Genomic DNA, 26,187 nt, shown 5'->3' with positions numbered 1-26,187 from the left:
CAGAATGCCAGCCCACCTAGCAACAGTATCTGATCCCAGGACAAGGTGTTGGGTAAGCTATAAACTGTTGCCTGAAGACTTGCAGAACTTGCATCCAGCAAACTTCTCTCTTCTATGCCCTGGGGTTTTAGATGTACTCACAGTGTCATGCAGCTGTGGATAGAACTGCTTTCAGTCCTTCTAATTTGGCTGGTTCTTCTCCAAGCTTTGAAAGCTGTCCTTCCCTATTAGACTGCAGGGCAGTGGAGCTCATTCTTTCAGCTTTCAGCCTCCAGCCTGGAAGCAGAACCCCCCTCCTCCGGGGCCCTCCCCCCCCCCCAGGCAACACAGCATTACCTCTCAGCAACCTATCTTCCACCCAACTCCCCTGCTAGAATGACTCTCATATTTATGTGCTATGGACAGGGCCTCTTAGCCTGGGATTGGTCAGACTCCCATAAATATGCAGATTGAGGTCTCCACCCTTCCGCCTACTGGCTTCTGGAAGCTTTCATGGACCTCCAGAACCAGGTGGAGGCTACAGAATGCCAAGCTGCTGAGTCACCCAGCCTGACCTCACACTGAACCCACAGTAATTCAGGCTCACTACCATGAGCTAAAAAAATTAATTTACCTTACACTAGCCCCACCTAGTGGGCACTACACGTATATGCATAAATTGCACACTGGCTAGAATAGGATGAAGAAAAATTTTACATGGGTATATACAAATATGCAAGGTCTTTATGGAACATAACTTGTTTTTTTTTACTCAGGATCTTTCAGCCAGCAAGATCCTGCGATTAAACATCAATAAATTATTATGTCCATGTGCAAAAGGCCTAAAACAACCAGTTCTGATCTTTTCCACACAGTAATGTGACTCCATACTCCATATACCCCAGGCCCCTTTGGTATAAATATTATAGATTTGACTTCCACACGAAATCTAATAAAAAAACAAGAGATCAAAGCACAGGAAATGGGACAATCCAATATGCTTGTGCAATGGACATTCTGATCTTTACTCTTGAAAACAAGTTAGTTGTAGCTGTCATTATCATCAGATCAGATTATAGGTCACATGAAATGTAAAGTGGGAAATGATCGATATTATTGTTGGTTACCTAATGGAAAGGTTAGGCTGATTAATAATTCTATACTTGAACAGATAAGGTGCAGAATATATGTACACATACCTATGTTTCTTTGTATAGCACTATATTTTTGGAACACTCAGTACTATGTAGCTGTTAAAAGAAGATTCCCAGATACATTTTTTTACGGTTACATTGGTCCAGCTTGGACAAGGTGGAGAGCATGACATCACCATCCCACCTCTCCACCTCATCCAAACAGAGAATGCTTTGCATTCATTTGCAGAATGCTTTGCATTTGTTTTCTGAATGCAAAGCATTCTATGACTGGTGCCTGTGCTCAATGGTTGACCTCTTCTGTTCATGATAGCAGGGCAGTTGCTCAGCATGGGACCCGGAAGCTAGTGGCAATTCCTGGAGTAGCAATATGTACCGTGATTTCCTGCTTCTAGGGGCATGCCACAGGTATGGTATATATATACTAAACAGAAAGAGCCTCCTGCGCTGCCACTAACCACAGGAAAAAAAACCCAAAAAAACAGAAATGGCTGCTAGCACTTAACTATATACCAGATAGTGAAAAAAGGACAAAAAACGGTGCTGCGCTAATCCTATATAATGAAAACAACCAAATAATATCAATCCACACAAACCAAGGACTGTGTTAACACACCATATATAGTAAGACATCTAAGTGAGATGGAAAGAAAGAGGGAAAACTCCCAACTAAGCAATAGTGAAAACCGAAATCCGTGAAAGTGCTGCATATGTAACCAAAAAAGAAAAAATATGGCACAAGTGAACAAATAAATGTGAAATGACATCATAAACGTGAAAAACGTAATAGCAATAACGTGATCACAAATGCATCAAACAGACACATAGGAAAAAAACAACGATAATGAACGATAATTATTATTTTATTATATTATAATATATTATTATTGTTCATTATCGTTGGTTTTTACCTATGTGTCTGTTTGATGCATTTGTGATCATGTTATTGCTATTACGTTTTTCACGTTTATGGTTTCATGTCATTTCACATTTATTTGTTCACTTGTGCCATATTTTTTCTTTTTTTGTGCATCATATACATATGAATAGTGCAGCATTTTCATGGATTTAGGTTTTCACTATTGCTTAGTTGGGAGTTTTCCCGCTGTCTTTCCATCTCACTTAGGAGTCTTACTATATATGGTGTGTTAACACAGTCCTTGGTTTATGTGGATTGATATAATTTGGTTGTTTTCATTATATAGGATTAGCGCAGCACATTTTTTTGTCCTTTTTTCACTATCTGGTATATATATATATATATATATATATATATATATATATAGTTACATTGGGCCAAACCTGATCAATGTAAAAAATGCCAAAAAATGTCATAAATGGAATTCATCTTTAAATTTGTTCTAAAGTCTAAAGGTTCTTTTTACCTTAATATATTCTCTGCATTAAGATTAAAAAACTATCCACTGTGTGTTCCCCCCTCCCTAACACTTACTGATTTCTGTATCGATCCAGCGCTGTACCTGCTGTAGGTCTTCTGTCCTTCTGTTCCTGGTCTCACAGGCTTTGCTAAGAGCAATAGGAGCCATTAGCTCATGCTGCTTTCAGTCCAATCCAGTGAGCAAAGAATGGGGGGCGGGGCCAAGACACACTGTGTGTGTCTATGCACACAGAGAGCCTGGCTCGTGAGCGAGCCTGCATGTCTGCCGCCATAGCAAAAAGCTTGCTATGGGGGCAGACACAGAAAAGGAGGAGCCAAAATCTCCAATGTTGGACCCCAGAAGAGGAGGTAAGGGTTAGCTCTGTGCAATACCATTGCACAGAGTAGGTAAGTATAATTTTAATAAAAAAAATAGACTTTACATTTTAATTATTTTGTGATCATTATAAAACAATGGCCAGTGAACTATCCACACATCATTCAAAAGGCTCTGAAGATTGTATGCATTGTAAATGTGAGCTCAATTTAGCACCTAGCATTTACTTTATTCACCACATTTAAATGGGATAATATGATGGTATAGTTGTCCTCAGTTCTAATTCAAACACAATTAGAAAAGTGTTATCCTGTTGGAAGCTCTAGTGTATTGTTTTTCTAATGTTAGGAGTAAACTTATTTGGACAGACACGATGATTCATTTTTTTTTAGATATTCATGCTTATGCTTGTCTAATAAAACACATTTTTAGGTAAAAATTCTAAACACATTTTACTGTGTCGGTAACCAATGATTTCAATATATTTGCATCGGTACAATTTATTTTTTTATCAGTTAGCAATTCCTTTCTTGGAGTGACAACACAACGTTGCATACTCAGATTCAGCATTGTCACTCATTTTTGCGTACTTCTTAGCTGGATTACTACGCAGTCATACACCTCTGTAGCCACTGTAGTTAAAATAGAGATGTTTAGTTGCCCTGGAGAATTCCAACATCCGGAGGAAGCAATTATAAAGTGTTTATAGGATGGACACACAGTGCAGGAAGACAGAACAAAGGAGAAAACTAATCTGTAGCAAAAAGAAATGTGATATCATTCGAGTACTAGAAACAAATTACCAGTGGCAGGATTGCTGAAGAGGGTGCCTGTTGGTCTCTATGGAATTGCTTCCTCTGTAGCTAGATGTTCTCTTGCCATCCCGACAACTGCTAAATCTAGATTGGTAGCAATGGGAACAACACCTCACTGCCTCAGCCTCAGAGAGCGATTCTATAGTGTAGTAAATGTTTATATTGTTTTTTATAGACCCATTTTTGGCCTTTCAGCCACCCAAGTCATTCCGCTGTCTTTATTAAGATGATCCCTGTGTGAGAAATTCACCTGGGGGGGTGGTCCTTCTCCCCTCCTGAGCCAATTTCCATCTAGCCTTGGTGCATCGAGGTGTCGATGGCGAGCACATCGATAGAAGACTATTCTCTGTTTTTTCTCTACAATTATGGCGAGTTAAATTACAAAAGAAAATTGGATGGTATGCAGGTCATACATTTTCTGACTGTATAATATAACCTTTAGTAATGCTATTGCTAATCCTTACTCATGTCCACTATACTCTATAGAATGTTTCTTGGCCATCCTTCCTCTTCAGCTCACCCCTGAAGACTTTGTTCTGAAACGCTGAAGCTTACTCGCCCTTCGCTTTCTTCTGGTTCACAGGAAAGGGTGAACACCAATTCTCAGCCTACAGCAAGTTTACAGGCATTCTCGCCATTTCTTTCTATGTATGATTTTAACATTTGTGTAATGTGTCAAACTATAATGAATTTGTAATAAAACTATTCACATGTTCATACAAATTGTTTGAGTTGCCTTAAAAGTCCCAGTACAAATCGTCGGGGAACATATTTTGGGTACTTAGCCTTTGGGTTGTTGGCAACTAGAGAATGAATACTGTGCTGGATTCACATATGAGCAATTCTATAGGGACAAGCCTCTTAACAATTCTGCCACTCAGTGGGGTCACTAGGGTTGGTGTCACCTGGTGTGGTAAAACATGGTGTCACTCCCGCTCATCACTGGTTGGGTGACACTATGTTTTACCTGTAGGGCACTGGGCAGGCTAAGTGAAGATAGTTCTACTCCTCTAGGACAGGTCCTGAGTTGCCTAGTACACAAATAGAGAAGAGGGTATAAACGTAGGCTGTATTATAAAAGGTGATGCACTCCCTGCATTGATGGTAATGAAGGCACATCAGTGGTGTAGAAGGGTCTCTAGAATGCTGTGGGAACCATGCAGAGTTTAGCAGGCAAACGCTGGAGAGAGTACCCAGAACCGTCAGACTGCAGTGTGGGGCGCCTCCAGCGCTCAGCGGCTTCCAGGAGCTTTCTGGAAAACTTTGGGAGTAGCTAGTAATGACGTCACTACGTTGGGGGCGTGGCTCACTATGACACACACTGACAGCTTGGAATTCTGCACCCGCTCCCAGCTGGGTGGCGGGTGGAGGCAGAGCCGACGGGTGTCACCTCTCTTGCAAGTGTCACCTGGGTGCAGTCCACACCGCCACCCAGCACCCCCATAGCAATGCCGCAAATCGCCAGAGTAGGAGCAGCAGAGTCACCCATCTGACCTTACAGTGATCTGCAGAACTAAGTTTTCTTTTGTGAGAATTTAGTTCTACTTTCCTAGCATTCAATAAGCAGTTAGTAAGCACTTTTAGTAAAAGCTCAGGAGCAGTCTAACAGGTGTGACAAATGCTGGTAAGTGGAAAAAGCTCTAAAAGTAATAAACATAACAAAAAAAATTAGCAAACCACATTTTAAATGCATTTTGATCACTTTTCAGAGGCATTTGACAGGCTCCTTACCTCCTGTTTCAACTCTGTACGTGCTGAACCATAACTGCTTGGTTACAGGGCAGTTGGGGCTCATTCCCATTCTCTTAAATGATCCATGTATGGTGGGCAATACGGAGGGGGGCAATTTTAGTTCTGCCTTTGAAGCGAAGCCCCCTCTACTGCCTTCACAGGTTGGGGAGTGTGTGTGTGTGTGTGGGAGGGGGGAGAGATAAAAAAACACAGCTCAACTGCGTGTTTTTACCCCCCCCTCCCAACTGCAAGTCTAAACAAGCTTTATGGACTCAAAAATGTGTAATAGACTTACACTGGAGCAAATTTTAGCCATCTCTGTAGATGGTTTTTAACCGCTTACCGTAGAAATACCGCTACAGGGTGGCACGGGTGAGCAAAATCACGTATATATACGTGATTTGCATTTCCGGGTAGGGGGCAAGCGAGAGCTGCGCACACGCCCTACCAATGCCACCGTTCGTGGCCACTTCTGTCAATCACTGGGTCCCGGCAGGTGATTACTTGCCGGCACACTCAGGTGATTACTCAGCTCGGGCACACTGCTTTGGATGGCTGTGCACAGCACAACCATCCAAAGCAGTGTGCTTACAGTGAAGTACACTGACACAGCCCAATATGTAAAACACTCCCAGCACACAGTTAACAATTTCATGTTAACTCCTTCCTGCCCAGTGCCATTAGTACAGTTCTCTCTGTCAGCTCGGGCACACTGCTATGGGTGGCTGTGCACAACACAGCCATCCAAAGCAATGTTCTTACAGTGAAGCACACGGACACAGCCCCCTAGTAAAACACTCCAGGCACACAGTTAACCCTTTGATCGCCCCTCATGTTAACCCCTTCCTGCCCAGTGCCATTAGTACAGTGCCAGTGCTTTTTTTAGCACTGATCACTGTATTGGTGTCACTGGGGATGTCAGTGACACCAAGTCAGTTCCCCCCAGTGTCAGAATGCCTGCGTCAGTCCCACTATAAATTGCTGATCGCCACCATTACTAGTAAAAAAAAAATCCAGTATCTGACACTTTCACGTAAACCAATTAACGTACGCGTATTGTTTTTTTTTTTAACAAAGACATTATTTATTTATTTCAGGTACTTCTATCGCGCCGTCCATTTACACAGCGTTTTAAGACATGTGACAGAATACATTTTGGCCTAAATATATGACAAAATTTGATTTTTAAAATTTTTTTACTGGACATGTTAAATAGCAAAAAGTCAAAAATAGTTATGTTCTCAAAATTGTTTTTATTCACAGGCGATCAAATACCACTGAAAGAAAGCACAGTTTGTGGGAAAAAAAGGACGTACATTTAATTTGGGTGCAGCGTTGCACAACCGCGCAATTGTCAGTTAAAGTAACACAGCGCCGTAACGCAAAAAATGACCTGGTCAGGAAGGGGGGTAAATCCTCTGGAGGGCATGTGACTAAAAAAAAGCTGAATTTTTTTTAAATGCACAGATTATGGCTACATTCACATGTGCGTAAAAATATTACTGATACAAATGTTTCTACGTAAATGATACTCTATTTTAAATCTGTTTTTTTAAATGAATAAAACTATCCTGTTGTTTTTTTCAATACCAGAATGCAGATGTCCTCAGATCAGATTTTTGTATTTTGTGTTTTATGGAACTACACACAGTGCACATTTACGCACCTGTGTGAACATCTCCATTGAAAACAATGATGTGCAAATAAAAGACACTTGTAAGTGCATTTTTTAACAGCTGTGTAAAGGCAGCCTTTAACTGTTTCTTGATATTCATAATTAATAACACAGGTTGTTGCTCCAGGGAGTGTCCAATTGCCTCAGGGTCCTTTCAAAAGACTGTTTTGGACAGAAGATCCACTCTTTTGTGACATCCATGTTCATTTTTTTCTCACTAAGCTGAATGGACCCATGTTAGGTGTATGGGCAGGCGGATACAAAACAGGCATGCATCCATTTATTCCTTTGCATCTGAGTGTTCTGCCTCCAGCAGGGAAATTCAGCCTCAAATATTCAGCAACTAGATGGGGCCCGCCTGTACTGTTTTACAGAAACTAGAGACTGTCAGATAAGTGTTAAGAGTTAATAGAAATTCCCATCACAGATGCATCTTGGCAGCTTAGACTCCATCTTAGAAACAGAGGGAAGGAACCAGCCATCGAAGCACACGTTGTGTAGCAAACCTACATCCCCTACAAGCAGCATCACTGGTGAGCATGAATTTATTGTCATCCGCATCTTAATGATTTCATTGTGTTTGTATATTTCATATATTGTTTATATGTACTTTGTATTGGATTTTCCTAATAGTTTCACCCAGCCTGCTTTGTCAATTAAACTTCAAGATTACATTCAGTCTGGAATATTGCAGAATAGGAGGGTTTAGCTGCATGTCGAGTTACACACGGGAACGTGTAGCAAGGACAGGACACTGAGCTATCACAAAAAAAAGAAAAAGGATGCCAAATTGTGCAAAGTGACAGCTGCAAGGATACAAAGCTGATCTGCAGTTCCAAGCCACATAAGAATAATGTAAATTAAGCTGGCATAAGCCTTATTTGTGGTAATATATGTCTATGGGACTGCCAATGCAGGGACAGTCATCACAGAAAATAGCAAGGAAGGGAGCAAAACACACACAGACCAGGAGTAACAGTACTGCAAACACTTTAATCACTTGCCAAGTATGCAGCTTCTTAATATTGTATTCTTTGGCTATATTCCTGTTTAAGCTGGTGCCATGACTGCTGCCCCAGATTTCCTGTTTCCGGGTGGCTCCTTTTTCTTGCAGCATCCTATAGAGCCACCATTGCATACAGGAGTTTTGCCTCCCTAAACTGTGTTTATCAATAGAAACACTCAATCTCCTAGCCTAGGATGGCAAGGTACTCCCCTGCTCCTACTCCTTCCCATGTCCATGCTAATAGACTGCACTGTTACCTTTTTTTCCCCCTGCGAAAACCAGAAGTTCAGGGAAGGAGCACTGAGAGAGCAGACGCCTACAGCATTAACATTGTAATCTACATATGCTGGAATAAGAATTTTAACAAATACTTTACTGGGTAATATTTATTTTATTGGGATCATGTGTTAAGCTAAAAGCACTGAGGATTTAATACTACGTTAAAGAGGTAGTGAACTATGTTAACTACTTCCTGTCCGGTCCATCTACAGTGGGGCAAAAAAGTATTTAGTCAGCCCCCAATTGTGCAAGTTCTCCCACATAAAAAGATGAGAGAGGCCTGTAATTGGCATCATAGGTAGACCTCAACTATGAGAGACAAAATGAGAAAAAAAATCCAGACAATCACAGTGAGCTTCGGGTGAAATTATACATTAAATAATTCTTTCTCTGCGTTTCATTGCAAGCATAGAGTATGTGCTGCCTGACCACTATAGATGAGCCAAAAGTGATAGTAAAGATTTTTTTTTTTTAATAACAAACATTATTATTACCTGCTCTGTGCAATAGAATTGCACAGAACAGTCAGGATCTTCCTCTTCTGGGGTCCCCTGCCAATGTTCTTGGCTCTTGAATATTTGGCAGTGCCTCTTTTCTGAATATATGGGGCTGTGTCTTTGCTGGATATTTGAGAATGTCTCTTTGCTGGATATTTGGGAATGTTTCTTTTCTGGATATTTGGGGATGCATCTTTGCTGGATATTTTGAAATGTCTCTTTGCTGAGTGAATAGGGATGTCTCCTTGCTTGATATTTCAGGATGTCTCCTTGCCAGATATTTGGGGATGTCTCTTTGCTGAATATATGGAAATGTCTTTTTGCTGAATATTTGGGAATGTCTCTTTGCTGATTATATGTAAATGTCTCTTTGCTTAAAATTTTGAGATATCTCTTTGCTGTATACTTGGGGATGTCTCTGCTGGATATATGGGGATATCTCTTTGCTGGATGGGACTTTCACTTTGCTGGATATTTGGGGCTGTCTCTTTGCTGAATATTTTGGGGATGTCTCTTTGTATATTTGGGGATGTATCTTTGCTGGATATTTGAGGCTTTCCCTTTGAATTTTATGGGATGTCTCTTTGCTGGATGGGTCTGTCTCTTTGCTGGATATTTGGAAATGTTTATTTTCTAGATATTTGGGAATGTCTCTTTGATGGACATTTGGGGATGCCTCTTTGCTGGACATTTGGGGATGCCTCTTTGCTGGACATTTGGGGATGTCTCTTTGCTGGATATTTGGTGATGTCTCTTTGCTGGATATTTGGTGATGTCTCTTTGCTGGATATTTGGGGATGTCTCTTTGCTGAATATATGGGGATTCTACTGATGTGAGAAACAGAGCATATGACAAGAATTCTGAAGTCGTCTGGACTATTGAGGGAGGAGTCTATTGTTGCTTGCTTCTTGAGGATATATTGATGCTGGCTGTGGGGAGATCTGTTGATGCTTTCGGGGACTATTGTTGCTATGGAGGTATTTTGTTGCAGGTGGTCCATTGTTGCTGGGGGGAACTATTGTTTCTGGCTGCAGGTGATCTATTTTACTGCTTTTCTTGTTATAATTACAAATTCCATACAAATTGATACTTGGTTCTATATCCTCAAAAAGGGCAGTACTGGGAGGTAGGTAAGAAGTGGAACGCAGGCACAGTGTGGGACAGGGACAGGGGGTGACTCGGAAATGGAGAGTTCCTGCACCCGTTCTATGAGAAAAAAAAAACTATATATATATATATATACACACATATATATATACATATATATATATATACACATATATACACACACACACACATATACATACACACACACATATATAATATATACAAATTACTGTATATATTTTTGCTATTGGATGGCATAGGAAAGAATATATATACATATATATATATACACATATATACACACACACACACATATACATACACACACACATATATAATATATACAAATTACTGTATATATTTTTGCTATTGGATGGCATAGGAAAGAATAAGAACCCTTGACAAGTTTCTATTTGTATTGCTGTGTTTATACCTGAAAGACAGATGAAGATGGGAAATCCGGCATTTTAAAACTGTCACCAGAACAAGAGATGAGAGTAAAGCTAACGGATGTCCCTCATTCTGTAGAGATTTCATCTTACTTCCTGTTGCATCTCCAGGGCAACAAGTAAATGAAGTAAAGAATCAACTGAAGGGTTTTCTCTTCTATAGTCAAAGCAAAATTAATGCTCTATCCCTATACATACACTTAAACAATGCATAAGCATATTCACACGCAGTTGGCTACTAACTGTTCCATTTTTTTCCTTGTATATTTATACATCATCAACACAGTATAATATTTGTTTTAGCATCTGATCACCTTTTCTTTTACAAAATCCACCGTTTGGTATGTGTGCATAAGTGTGTAGGTCAATTTCACTCTGTTCACAAGGGGGCCGTCCTAGAACAATTTAAGAGATAACAAAGTTATATAAAAAGCTTTAAAAAAAAATCCATGATTAAACTTTTAATGATTGCTTCTTACCATGTTGCTCCAAGTAACAAAATCCCTGGTATAACAGTAGAAAATGTAACTTCCCCTCCTTTTCGTCTCACTACTGAGATACAATGTGCTCAGTTACAGATCAGCAAAACTCACCTTAAAGCAGAATAAAATTGTACTATTTGCAAATACACTCAGCCAACCATGTCTCTGTTTTATTTTGTTGAGAATTCAGTTTGAAAAACCATACCCCTATAGCTCTGGCCATCTTGAGTAAGGGTAGGTGATTTAAGAAGCATTTTGGAATCCATCTGCCCTTAGCTCAGGCATGCATACAGGAAGGTGTGCTTAGCTGAGAAAGCCCTCCTCTCCTCCACCAGATAAAAGAAAAACAAACCCAAGTTAGACTTACCTTAACTTGTTTTCTAGTAGTCTTGCAGGACAATACATGAGAGAATGAAGCTCCTCACGCAGGAAACACACACCCGGATCAGTCTTTAAATTGGAGGTCTCTCCTCAAAGGAGTACCTTTGGCCCATCTGAAAAACATAGGCCCAACAGCATAAACAACATCAGGGTGGGCAATTATTGCTGTCCTGAAAGACTACTAGAAAACAAGTTACCAGTAAGTCCAACTTTGGTTTTCTTAAAATGTCTTTCAGGACAGCACGAGAGGATAAACGAGAACTTACCCTTTTAGGGCGGGAGCACAGCTTGCTGAACCTTCCTACCGAAGGTCTGCTCCCCAGCTGATAATAAATCTATTCTCTAATGGCGCACAAAGGTGGGCACGTCGTCACTCTACAAATTTGGTGGCACCGGTCTTCTCTACTCATGTGACTGCCAGAGCTCTCGTGGAATGAGGATGGATACCCAGTGGTGGAACAAGATCACAAAGTTTATAAGCTGATTTGATTGCCATCTGGCAATGGATCCTTTAGTGGCTTTCTGCCCTTTTATAGAACCATCAAACAAAATGAACTCAGAACTCCTGAAATATTTAGTTAATTCTAAATAGCATAAAATAATTCTTCTCACAATTAAAGAATGAAAATTTATTTCCTTGTCCCCTGATGGGTTAGGGCAAAAAGTTTTTAAAATAATGTCTTGTGATAAGCAGTGATAAGCTGACGCTACCTTTCAGAGAAAGGCTGGATCCTGACTGGTTAAATCATCAGAAAAGGTTCCCTGACTGACAATGCATATAGATCACTAATTCCGAGTGTGGATGTGACCGCAAATAGTAGAACTGTAAACTAAATTTTGTAACCCCTGCCGACAAGATTTTGGATATACAGGCTTGAAGTTATCTTCTCCCATTGTGGAAGGAACGCCTGTAGTCCTCCCACAGGAAGCAGCCGGTCATTAGGATTTTTCAAAAAATATAAATAAACAGCGCAAATCAAAACCCCCTCACCAAATGAATAACATATCAAATCCATACACTGTATAAATCAATAATAAAAAAAAAATATATATAAAATATTAAATAATAATAAAGTGTCCAAAAAAATTTATATATATATAAAAATAAAAACAAAAGTCCTTCCCAAATATTTTGTGTAAAACTTATGATAAAATCCTTCTCCTAAAAAAATGTGCTTCCACCATCCACCAGTGTGAAACCAACATCAACCGCAGATGATGGTGAGTATTGCGCCTTTTTAGGATTTTAGGGATCCTAAACCCCCTCTATAGCCTCCAGGACTCCTTTCCACCATATAGGACTTGGGATTCTCCTTCCACTCGCTCCTGATTTCTCCTCCCAACCAAGCTCCATAGTAGTGCAAGAGAGAAAAATAAAATAGTGTAATACTGCTAATACCCCGTGCAATACTAGTAATGATACCAGACCACTCACATTTCAAGAGAAGAATAAAAGCATTGATTTATTGCCTCCATCGGCTAGCATAAATTCCATGACATCCACATTCAGTTTCAGAAACCTCACAGCCTATTTTGCAGAGGATGACAGAATACAGCTCCAACAATCATCAAAGATGGCCGCGTGGAACACACCCCTCGGCATGCGTTCCACTCACCGGAAGTGACGCAGGACGTAGGGACGGCAGACTGGAAGTGCGTCAACGCGTTTCGCCCCTCCCACAGGGCATTTTCAAGACCTTTAATTAAGATTTTTCAGGCTGCACAGGAATACGGAAAAGGACCCCTCCTTTTTCTCTTCCTTTTGGCGATGCCCAGACATTTTCTTTCCTTGCAACTTGTCATGTTTTGAAGCTTTTTTCTTCTTCTTCTTCTTCACAGGGAAGGACTATTTCCTGTCTGATGTGCAATCCAGAATTGAGTCCAAGTCTGGCACAATGAGGAGAACTCCTGAAAAAGGGATTCCAGACAGCCTAGCTTTTGAGGTTGAGTCCTCCTGCCATGTTTTTAACCATAAGGCCCTTTTCGCAGAGTTGGATAAGACAGCTGAGCGAGCTGTCATGCATTTGGATTCTGCAGACGTATCCGCTATATATCCTACAGCTCTTGAAATTGTAGGGAAGGAATCTAGAACCTTTTCCTTCAGGGTCCCCGTATTAATATTTACTTTTAGCTGGTTCAACCAATGCTCAAGATTCTTTGCTGCACATGTGACTGCCATAGCTTGCTTCAAATTCTCCATTGTGGAATGCCATGCTCTCTTGAGCAGCAAATCCATCCTTTTATCCATTGCCTCTTTTAGGCTCCCCATGTCTTCAAATGGTAAATTTGTTCTTATTGAGACTTGGGAGGAAGCAGTGTCCACTTTTAGGCACTTTGTTCCATACTGACGAGGAGTCTTCTTCAAACGGAAACCGTCTCTTGTGGGATCTTGACATTCCTTTTTTCTCATGTCTGAGTCAGCTGAATGTATAGGAAAACATCTCCCTTTTGGTTTACTGAGCCCCAGGTACATCTTATCATGGAGGGAAAAATACTTTTTCTCCTCTTTAATGCCTAAGGTGACATGAATCGCTTTAAGGAGATTCTCCACATCCTCCAGTGACACTTTATACTTAGATGCTGAGGGATCCTTCACCTCTTCCTCATCATCTTCCGAATCTCCCTCCAGCCATGGAGAAGAGACAGCAACCTGTGCCGAGGGTATTCCTGACCCTGCATTTAGGAAGCTGATGACTGGTGTGGCGGTGGGCTAAGAAGCACTCTGGGAGGAAGACCCCTACATATCTCTATACGACTGCAGAGTCGCACTCCACTTAGCCTTTATAGAAGCCAGAGAAGCTGCCTCCTCTCTTACCAAAGCAGAAACACATACCTTGTATAAAGGTTTTTTCCATGAATCTGAAAGTTTAGTTTTGCAGAACACCTCCTCTTGCTACTAAATTCCTTTTCACTGCTCTTAGCCTAAGACAAAGCACAAAAGAAACATAACCATTTAGCCACTGACTGACCCTAACACACCAGCAACAAAACCGCAGCCAGTGCAGCCAGATCCCAGACCTGCACACCACCAATGCACTGACCCCACACACAGAGGATCCACTGAACAGATAGGCCATCAGCCACCAGGGGGATGAGACGCCCACAGAGCACATAGAAAAAGCATACATAAGTTGCCTATAGGAAGCTCTCTCCTTCCTGGGCTTTTCCATTGCCTCTGCCTGTTCCGCGAACTGCAGCCCCTCCTGTCTCTTTCACAGCAGAGCCTACAGCGGTCCATCTGGCTGAGTCTCCTGGTCCTGACACACTGATGCACCAGCTTGAGAGCGGAAATAGGCACTGGCTAGGTACTGCCCCCTCCCCCTGCGTACTGCACCCAGAGCTGAAGCTCCACCCCTGCCCAGAAGCGACCTCACGGGCATGCCCTGGGCACCTAAAACATGGCCTCAGCCATCCCTCCTGCACAGAGACATCAGGGCTACAATTTCTCAGCGGAACTGGCTTTCCCCAGGCACTGAAGGGGGAGAGTGGGATCAGGAACAACCCCCTTTCCGGGACACTGCCTGGAGGACCCCTGCTGCAAAGAAAAAAAGCAGAGACCTCTGTCAGGCAGCACAGATCACAGAGATCACAGTCTCCAGAGTTCCTGTGTGTCCCTACCTGGCCGGAGGAAACACAATAACGTAGGACTGTGGGGAGAGGCGTCCAATATAAATACGTGAATGTGTGTTTCCTGCGTGAGTCAGAAGAGCTGCGTTCTCTCATGTACTGTCCTGAAAGACGTTTTGAGAAAAATGCCCAGGAAGACTGGGATGTATGACATAATTTTGGCCTAGGTCAGAAACCAGGAAGTAACTGGACAAATAAAACAAATACATATAATTTACCTTCCTATCTATTTGCTAATACTAGTAGCATAAGGATTACAAATAGTTGAAGCTGATGGACACCGTTTAGTTCCAGTTTAAATCAGTGGCAATGACATGGAATGCAAAGTGGTCCATCCCCATATCCCTTGTGCAGAGAAGTAGTCTGGATCCCTCTTTCATAGCCACTATTCTTGTGCTGTGGACAATATTTTGTCCTGGGACCACTGGAAGGTTACTGCTCATTTTGTCTGTTTTCGCTGCCATCATTCATATAACCATTCACTTAATCTACAGCTTTACTGTCATCACTGTAAACAACAAATCAAACCTCATGCACAAATTCTACTTATTCCTATTATATGGGATTTATAGAGTGCTCACAGTTTGCACAACACAAATGTTTATTTGGTCAGGGGGCTTCTATAACGGTAGCCAGTGTGTAGGCATCAGTCTATTTTTTTTCACTATAGGTGGCACTCAACTGCAGTGGCATTGCAGAGGGAGAGGAAGTCAAAAGGAGCCTAGTTCCTTTATAGTTTCCTGGGTCACAGGTGGCAGCTATCTGATTGGATGCTGGAATCCCATGTGACTTTGGTGTCAGAGGCAGAGTCTACTTAAGACCCTGGCTTGGTGTGCATTTCGCCTGTGGCTAATAGTGACAGGCCTCCCATCTGTCAGGGACAGTGCTTAGCATCAGGGAAATGTTCCAGAGGAATAGGGACAAAACATCCTACCTGAGAGCCCCCCACTTGAGTAAGGAGTGGCCAGGCTGCATGCTGTTCTTTGAGACAGACACTGTCGGCACACCTGCTACCGATACCTGTTACATCCTGTGAGTGCTCCCAGCCGGGTTTCCTTCCCCTTGGGCGCTTTGTGTATTGCCAAACTTCAATTGCAATATTTTCCTGTTACTCTGCACCTGGGTGCTGAGTGTTTTCTGCCACCACACCATTATGCACCTACCCACAAGTGGGCTGATCCTGAACACTTAGCACCTTAAGTATCTTCCCCATATAACTATGATGTACACTGTTATTCTGTTGGGCCCAAATACAGCAGTAAAAGCTGCTTCTGCTTCTTCACCAACATGCAGAGTGAACATGACCAACAGCCTAACTAGATTGGCAATGCAGGCAATCACTGGACTGAATGTAGTATACTCTATATTTTATGTATTACACATCAAGGTGTACTTATTTTTTTGTTTCCTATTGTGTTATACTTGCCATATAATTTCTGTATTGGTGATGTTCTGGTTCTGGACGGTAAGCAAGAGATGGATCCTGCAATTAAGGAAAATGGTACATAATAAAATACTTCATTTGTATTGTGTCTGTACTTATTAAGCACTGAAAAGTGTGTATGCTGTTCAGTAGTCTGATTATTGTGTAATTATGTAGATAAGGTTAAATAGATGACAACACTAAACTCTACTTTTAAAAATAAAAAAACAAGTTTGACAGCAATATTGCAACAACATACACTGTGTACCTTGTGACTGATGAAGGCGAAAAACACTAACACTGCAAAATAACAAGCTGGCGTATGTCCCTGTACATAGACTTTACTCATCACGCATGAAGTGTTTTCTGACAACTGTTAAACAGCGCTGCCCTGATACACCTGCTCCTAGGAAGAACTCCAGTATGTGTATTCACACTTGCAAGGCACAAGGTTTAATAAACTCAAATACACTTGAATCTTTACTGTATCTTTGAAAAATATTGTAGTAAAAAATGTGCACACTTGTAATCAAATTTATATAAATAAATATGTGTGATTACGTGTATATGAGTATATGTAAATGCATCCAGAATGTATTCACAGCGCTTAACTTTTGCCACATTTTGTTATGTTACAGTCTTATTCCAAAATGGATTAAATTCATTTATTTCCTCAACATTCTACAAACAATACTCCATAATAACAAGGTGAACAAAGTTCGTTTTGAAATCTTTGCAATTTATTAAAAATAAAAAACGAAAAAAAAAACCCACATGTACATAAGTATTCACAGCCTTTGCCATGACACTCAAAATTGAGCTCTGGTGCATCCTGTTCCCACTGATCATCCTTGACATGTTTCCACAACTTGATTGGAGTCCACCTGTGGGAAATTCAGTTGACTGGACATGATTAGGAAAGGCATAAACCTGTCTATATAAGGCCCCAGAGTTAACAGTGCATGTCAGAGCACACACCAAGCCATGAAATCCAAGGAATTGTCCATAGACCTCCGAGACAGGATTGTATCAAGGCACAGATCTGGAGAAGGGTTCAGAAAAATTTCAGTAGCATTGAAGGTCCCAATGAGCACAGTGGCCTCCATCTTCCATAAATGGAAGAAGTTTGGAACCACCAGGAATCTTCCTAGAGCTGGCCGCCTGGCCAAAATTAGCGATTGAGGGAGAAGGGCCTTAGCCAGGGAAGTAAACCAAGCACCCGATGGTCACTCTGAAAGAGCTCCATCGTTTCTCTGTGGAGAGAGGAGAACTTTCCAGAAGAACAACCATCTCTGCAGTGCTTCACCAATCAGGCCTGTATGGTAGAGTGGCCAGATGGAAACCACTCCTCAGTAAAAGGCAAATGGCAGCCCACCTGGAGTTTGTCAAAAGGCACCTGAGGGACTCTCAGACCATGAGAAACAAAACTCTCTGGTCTGATGAAACAAAGATTAAACTCTTTGGCCTGAATGCCAAGCGTCATGTCTGGGGGAAACCAGGCACCAATGACCACCTGGCCAATACCATCCCTACAGTGAAGCATGGTGGTGGCAGCATCATGCTGTGGGGATGTTTTTCAGTGGCAGGAACTGGGAGACTAGTCATGATCGAAGGAAAGATGAATGCAGCAATGTACAGAGACATCCTTGATGAAAACCTGTTTCAGAGCGCCCTGAACCTTAGAATGGGGCGACGGTTCATCTTTCAACAAGACAACGACCCTAAGCACACAGCCCACATAACAAAAGGAGTTGTTACAGGCCAACTCTGTGAATGTTCTGGAGTGGCCCAGCCAGAGCCCAGGCTTGAACCTGTTTGAACATCTCTGGAGAGATCTGAAAATGGCTGTGCACCGATGCTCCCCATCCAACCTGATGGAGCTTGAGAGGTACTGCAAAGAAGAATGGGAGAAATTGCCCAAAAAGAGGTGTGCCAAGCTTGTAGCATCATACTCAAAACGACTTGAGGCTGTAATTGGTGCCAGAGGTGCTTCAAAAAAGTATTGAGCAAAGGCTGTGAATACTTATGTACTTGTGGGTTTTTTTTGTTTTTTATTTATAATTAATTGCAAAGATTTCAAAACAAACTTCTTTCACATTGTCATTATGGGGTATTGTTTGTAGAATGTTGAGGAAAAAAATGAATTTAATCCATTTTGGAAAAAGGCTGTAACATAACAAAATGTGGCAAAAGTTAAGTTCTGTGAGTATTTTCTGGATGCACTGTACATACTGTATGTAAAATTAGTGTGAATATGAATTAAGCTTATCTTGCATTGACAATTCTTGTTTTTATATAAGAAAAAATTCTCGGAAACAATATATTATTATTATACAGGATTTATATAGTGCCAACAGTTTGCGCAGCGCTTTACAATATAAAGGGAGTACAATTACAATACATTTCAGTACAGAAGGAATAGGAGGGCCCTGCTCGTGGAGTTTACAATCCTGTACAATAATATTATATTCCCTAAAGTAAAATTAGGCTAAAACCTCCAGTGCATGCTCCCTGATAAATTTGAAAAGATATAGACACCTTGGCTTGACATGCCTGGTTTGTGCCTATTAGACCTGGTGATCACCAGGCTGGTAAACCTTGAGGGTGGTGGTAGACCTGACTAATTACATCCCCTCTTGTTTTGCTCTCTATTGAACAATGTCTACTCCTGGTAACTGAGACCAATGGCTATGTGTGGCTTTATGTGCTAAATCTTATGATTGTGTCACTGTAACCTTTTCATGCATATGCTCTGTAACACAGTTTCTCACTGCTCTGGAATTGTCTGACTTTTTCAATAGAGTTTCCTAAACATATTGAAAAAAAAAAACGCTAGTGCATAGAAATTATATAAGCATCATGGAGGGAAAAAAAAAATCAGGATTTAGCTATTATTTTTAACTTGCACTGATATACAAATAAATAAATACATAAATAAATAAAATATAATATATAAATAAAGTATGCAGTATGAATGGCTGTTAAGGATAACTCCCGTACTCCCATTTCACTTAGTTTATGTAAAATTCCTGGTGATTCTGCCAGTCTCTCTGCTTTCTATTTCAAACTCACCATGGTAGGTATAGAAGCACACTCTTCCTAGCATGGTCAGTTTTCTCGCTGTGTTTGGATAACAACCTGTCTTTCCTTCAATGGGCAATTCTTGTGCTGATACCAGGGCCAGATCTAGCCGGTCTGATTTGGGGGTGCAGTGAAAAATGTCAGGGGGGGAGAGGATGCGAGGTCAATAGGGCAGTGTATAAGAGGTCAGCAGGGAAGAGGATAGGGTCAGCAGTTTGTAGGGCAGTTTGCAGAGGCCATTAGTTTGTAGGGCAGTATACACTGGGTTATCTAGTCAGTGTTCAATGGTTAGCATGGCAGAGGACAGGGGTCAACAGGACAGAAAACAGGGGTTAGCAGGGCAGGGAACGGGGGTCAGCATGGCTGAAGACAGGGGTCAGCAGAGTTAAGGACAGGGCACTTAAGAGGTTTCTTCCTCCCCACACCACACATAGCTGAGAACGGTATCCCTCCACACAGTGTGTAGCTGACTACTGCAGCTGCCAATCCAGTCAGGGACTTTCATAGGTCAAAACTGCAACATAGCAGCCAGCTACACATTGTGTTGGGGAATCTGATCTCAGCTACATATTATGTGGGGAGAAGATCTGTTAAGTGCCTTGTGTACAAGCTGGCAGTGCTGGGACAAGATCATCTAGAAAAATGCGTCCCCACCTTCCACCCCTTCCTCAAAAAAAAAAAAACAGCCTTAAGCAACACGTTCACCCCTAAGCAAGCTCAAATTCTACCCAACCAAAAATCCTAAAAGTCCCCATCCTCACAGTCCAAGTCCTCCTCCCAGCAAAAATCCTTGCCCCCCAATCCCACCTTCCAGCTCAAATCTCCCCCAATTTCCCACAAATCTTCCATAGCCAAAAAATCAAACTCTCCCCCTAAACTACTTCCTAGCACAAATCCTCCCCACAAATCCCACCTCTTAGTACAAATCCCTCCCAATCCCACCTCTTAGTACAAATCCCCCCCCCTTAATTCCCCTTCCTAGTATAAATTCTCTCCCCAATCCCCCCCAATACAAATCCCCCCTCCTAATGTAAATCCTCTCCCCAAATCTCCCCTTGTAGTAAAAATACTTCCCCCTAAACCCCCCTCCTAGCACTAATCCTCCTTCCCATTCCTCCCTTAGTACAAATCCTCCCACTTAATCCCCCCTCGTAGTACAAATCCCCCTTAATCCCCCCTCCTAGTACATATCCCCCCTACCAATACAAATTCCCCCCACCTAGTACCACTTCCCCCACAAATCTCCACTCCTAGCACAACCACCTGCATATTATCCTTCCCATCACAAATCCCTGCCCCCACCCAAATCTCCCTCCTAACACAATCCCCCCAATTCCCCCCCCTCTTAGCACTAATCCTCCCCAATTCCCCCCTCCTAGCACTAATCCTCCCTCCCCCAATTCCCCCCTCCTAACACAAATCCTCCTCATTCCTGCCTACTAACACATTCCACCCCCAATTACCTATACCAACACAAACAACCCCCTCACCACCCCTCTTTCATAAGCTCCCCCTCCTCCAATCTTACACGTGTGAACTACAGGAGTAGTAAGGAAATGCAGGTTCTCTCTGATCTCCCTCCTCCTGTCATAACAGTGATCCTCCATACAGCAGGCTACACAGGATCGCTGTTAGATCTGATGGTACACAACTTGATTACCCACCCCTACCCACATTTACAGGAGTTGAGCAGTCTTTGGAGGCGATGGGGCGGGTAATCAAGCTGTGAACTGTCATATCTAAGAGTGATCCTGTGTAACCTTGTGTATGGAGGACTGCTGTTATGACAGGAGGAGGGAGATCACAGAGAAGCCTGTACCTCCTCCCCACTCTCTGCCACTGTCACTTCTCCTCTCCGGACTGTTTACTGTAGTTCACTGCAGCCCGCTCTGAGTGAGGGGGAAGCTCAGTGGTCATGAGCGTAATGTACACAGGGGACACCCAGCTTGGGGGGCCCAACTGAAATCTGGGGGGGGGGCACAACCCTAGATCTGGCCATGGGGCCTGCCACATCCCCTATGCACATCCATTCAAATGGCAAATCAATGTACTGCTGTTTCTCTCCCTTCCCCTGGCACACCCCCTGCAGTCCATACCCCCACCTCTGTAATGCAGCCGAGAACCAAGATTATGTGATCACTTATATTTAAAAAAAAAAAAGTATTTAATTTTTTCATAGGTGTAGCACCCTCCTAATTAGGCTGAAAGGAAAGTTTAATTTTTGGCTACACTGTAGTTGTAGTGAATGGAGTGGTTGTTGAATTGTTTGATTTGATCAGGGTTCCTGAGCTCAGAGTTTGATTGCCACCCCTGCCTCTGGAAGAAGCTTCAAATGATCACAGTGGCTAAATGGTTAGCACTTCTGCCTAACAGCACTAGAGTCGTTTGTTTGAATCCAAACCACAGCACCACCTGCCTCCCTGTGCCTGTGTGGGTTTCCTCTAGGTACTCTGGTTTCCTACCACACTCCCAAAGACATACTGGTAGGTTAATTGGCTTCTGTCAAAATTGGCCCTAGTATGTGTATGAATGTAAGTTAGAGACCTTAGGTTTTACGCTCTTTGAGGGTTAGGGACTGATGTGAATGTACATTATATATGTAAACTGATGGCGCTATATAAGTATCTAAAATAAATAAATCAGTTGAATATTTACCAGGCTTGGCCAATCCCTAAAAGGGGGCATCCAGAAGGTGGCTGGGGAGGTAATAAATAGACAGGAGGCCTGAGCAGATTGTTCTTTCCTCATCAGGGAGGGTTCCTGCACTCCTGGGGATGCTGCCCCTACGTACAGAACCGCAGAGACAAGAGACTACAGTTTGGGCCTCAGTGGTTGCTGTGCTATGGGCCTTCAGAGAAGTGATGAGGACACTGCTTTTGAGTCCTGGTTTGGAGGAGGATTTTGTTATCTCCCTCACAAAAGATCTACCTGTGGAGGCAGACAGCTCCAAGGCCACTGTGAGTAAAGATCTTACTGGGAACTGATAGATGAGCAAAGCAGAAGGGATCAGTGGTCAGAGATTGCCATATGGTATGCAGCTGTGAAGCCTTGGATATTCCAACCATCCCTTGCTACTTACACAAAGATGCTACTAGGAGACAAGAGAGACCTTTTTCCTCCTGTGCTGTTGCTGTATGTTCTGGAGTATACCATGACCCCCAAACACTGTCCTTCTATTACAGTTCTCCAGCAATAAACTCTAAAATGACATCCCCTAGGCTGAAATTTAATTGTATTACTTAGGGAGAACCTGTTTCCAACAGCTCCTTCAGAGGTAAGAGCTACATATACAGTATGTATATATATATATATATATTTAAATAGACACACACACACGTTTTGCTTTGTATTTTATACTGAATGGATTGTTTTACAATGTGAGGGTTCACATATACTTTAATCCCTAAATCATAACTCATAACACTAACATCAATATTTTATTTGCACTGAAAATATTTTTCACATGATCACATGTAAGCAGAACTGTCATGAATGGTTTCTATTCATGGCAGCTTGCTTACTATTGTGATGCTGTGATTGTCACACAGCTATCACATGGTACCTGGGCCAATCACAGGACTCTGTGTCATGTAATTATCTGTAGCCAATCAAAACACCACAATAGTAAGCAGGCTGTCATGAATAAAAGCCATTCATGGCAGTTAAAACCATTGCTTACAACATTTATCATCACTGTTACACTCAAACACAGTGTAAAGAAAAAAAATCCCTGATCACTCTTCCTACCAGAGTAGTACATCGCCACTATGGTGACACTGAACTACTCTGATGACAGTATGTAATCGTGACAAAATACTCAAAAAACTCACCGTTCCTCTTACTAGATATCTTGGACTGTCTACTGTCCTGGCATTTTAAGGACTCAAGAAATTAGGCCGTCAGTACACGGGTTAATCAATTTTCAAATATATATACCATAGTTTGTGGACTCTATAACTCTCCTACAAACTAACTAATAAACACTGTTTTGGGTATTTTTACCTAAGAAATGCAGCAGACTATACTTTGGCCTAAATTTACAAGGAAATATTATTTGTTTGCAAAATTTTAAGACAGAAATTAAGAAAAAGGTTGTTTATTTAAAAAAATTGTTTAAAAATGTATATAGCAAAAATTTAAAAAAAACAGTGATAAGTAATTACCACCAAAAGAAAACTCTGTTTGTGAGAAAAACAAATGATATAAATTTCATGGTGCATGACCGAGCAATTACCAGTTGCAGTGCTGAATAGCAAAAAATTAGGAAAGACAGTGTAAATGTGCTGATGACGTCATACAGAAAAATCAGACACTACAATAATAATTTAAAATTAAGTTAAAAATCTAAAATATTGTCTACCTCTGGCGCTCAAGAAACATTGAAACCTTGGATCTCTGAGGCCAACACTTTTTAGCTCCCTATGCTGAATAGCTTATAAAAAACACCAGAAATACTTGACTGTCCAAATGCCTCACATTTCAATTTGGACAGCCTGATCTTAAACAGATTTGCTCATACGCACTTTCTGTGGGCATACCTCGCAGGACCTTATTGAACAATGAACAATATTAATGTGGTGTAATCATTTTATAACTGATTTTTCATCTCTTTCTCTCAATATTCAAGGTGATATAAAGCAGTAAGAGTTGTCTTTCTAGCTTTGTTTAGGAATAAATATGCATGTTTGGGATGCCCCAAAGTTGTGTGTTTATGTGTCAGGACCTAGATCACCTGCTGGTAGCACTGTGGTTTCCTGGGCAGAGTGTTTTAATAAGGTTCCAGTGTCCACCAGCGGGTGTCTCCCAGCAGCCAGCAGCCAGCAGCCAGCAGCCAGCAGTTTCCAGTAATCAGTCTTCACCTGGTGCTGGCTTCTGGGAGAGTATTTAGGTCATACCTCTACTAGTGCCTCTCATGTCAGTGCTTTGCTAGCCAGATACTGGGTACCATTTATCCTGCTCCTGAGCTTGCTCTGCATCCTGTACTCTGCTGCCTTATTTCTGCTCCCCTTGTACCTGATCCCAGTCCTGGTTCCCCCTTTCCATCTGTTCCCTGCATGGCCAGTTTACCCATGTTCATAATGTTTGTACATATTGTATACAGTTGGTTTTCAGTTTGGATTCCTGTTACTTAGTTAGGCATTTTGGATATATGGTTGTGGTTCTCTTGTATTTTTAAGTTTGCTGTGTGCTGATAATTGGATATCATTTGTTTTACTATTAATAAATTTACTGTACTATATATAGCCTAATCTCAGTTTCCTAATGTAGCTGTGCAGATCTGGCCATCTCTGCTGCTGATTCCTGACATAACACTGATGTCATAGGCACTAGTAGATGGTGACCTAAATACCCTTCCAGCAGCCAGCTCCAGGTGAAGACTGATTACAGGAAACCACTGGCTGCTGGGAGACATCCACTGGTGGACACTGGGACTACAACCCTCTGCCCAGGGAACCCCAGTGACACCAGAAGGTGATCCAGGTCCTGGACTTCTGCAGCTTTGACATATCTCTGTCCCCTTCTCCACTATTCCCTATCTTAAGCCATCTGGCCTTCCTCTTAGGTTATTTGGACAGCCCTATCCGCAATCTCCTGGAGAACAATATAAGACAGGCTTGTCATTTTCTACACACCAGCATGTGGCCCTCGACTACCACCCTAACTGGGTCCATTTCACCTATCCCTTTGGAAGGCTGTGCAATTTCGACACCATCTATCCTGTCTACTAGAGATGAGCGAAGTATTCAAAAATTCGATTCGACTGATTCGGCGAATTCGTAGAAAAAATTCGATTCGAGTCGAATATATTCGCTGTGAATTTAACTTAAAAAAGGGTGTTTCTAGGCTTCAGAGAGACTTAATATTAGTGCTGAACACTGTACCTTTAATTTAAATGCCCTTGGAGTCTGCTGGGGAAGAGAAATAATACTGTCAGGCAGTATGACATGCAGATGAGTGCCGTCGATCTTAGAATCACCGCACACTTCACTCATTTGGCCAGTCACGGGGCCAAAACCAGAGTGTGGAGCCACAGTGTGGCGGTGGAGGCAGCAGCAATGGGAGGCCATGCAGCATCCTATGACAAAAATGGAAACCACCAGCAGTGTGAGGAGACCTGAAAGTGGCACATGGCAGAGTGTGGCGATAGAGACAGCAGCAATGGGAGGCCGTACAGGGACCCATGACACACTCTGGACCTGGCAGCAGCATGAGGAGGCGGTACAGGGGCCCATGGCAGATTACGGGCCTGGCAGCAGCATGAGGAGTCGGTAGGGGGGCCCATGGCAGATTACAGGCCTGGCAGCAGCAATGGGAGGCCGTACAGGGACCCATGACACAATCTGGACCTGGCAGCAGCATGGGGAGGTGGTACAGGGGCCCATGACAGATTACGGGCCTGGCAGCAGCATTTGGAGTCGGTACGGGGGCCCATGACACACTCTGGACCTGGCAGCAGCATGAGGAGGCGGTACAGGGGCGCATGACAGATTACAAGCCTGGCAGCAGCAACTTGGACAGGAGGACGTTCAGTTTCTGCACCGTCTGGTGCGTGCTCGCAAACTGTTGTCTCTTGGAAACGGATTCCAAGAAAGACTGCTGACGGAATCCGTGAAGAGGAGTAGCAGGAGAAGGAGCATCTGAACGAGCGGAATATGCCAACAAGCGACAACAGGGGCCCATGACAGATTACGGGCCTGGCAGCAGCATGAGGAGTCGGTACGGGGGCCCATGGCAGATTAGGGGCCTGGCAGCAGCTATGGGAGGCCCGTAATCTGCCAGCACCC

At 42.4% G+C, this 26,187-nt stretch overlaps 1 protein-coding gene across 1 annotated transcript in view; it reads right to left on the bottom strand.

Moving 5' to 3' along the window:
* Nucleotides 1-26,187, bottom strand: part of MIOX (myo-inositol oxygenase) — a 64,160-nt gene that overhangs the window by 21,779 nt on the left and 16,194 nt on the right. Inside the window, exons 2-3 of the mRNA XM_089677016.1 lie at nucleotides 16,325-16,381; nucleotides 10,723-10,803 (exon numbers count right to left, since the gene is read on the bottom strand). Of these exons, the coding sequence (XP_089533142.1) occupies nucleotides 10,723-10,803; nucleotides 16,325-16,381 (138 nt within the window). The remainder of the gene's footprint in view (nucleotides 1-10,722; nucleotides 10,804-16,324; nucleotides 16,382-26,187) is intronic.

Source organism: Staurois parvus, unplaced genomic scaffold (genome assembly GCF_062004578.1).
Source record: "Staurois parvus isolate SC_StPar_1 unplaced genomic scaffold, SC_StPar_1.0 ptg000175l, whole genome shotgun sequence".
Taxonomy (NCBI): Eukaryota; Metazoa; Chordata; class Amphibia; order Anura; family Ranidae; genus Staurois; species Staurois parvus.
This window is presented reverse-complemented; position numbering and strand designations above follow the sequence as displayed.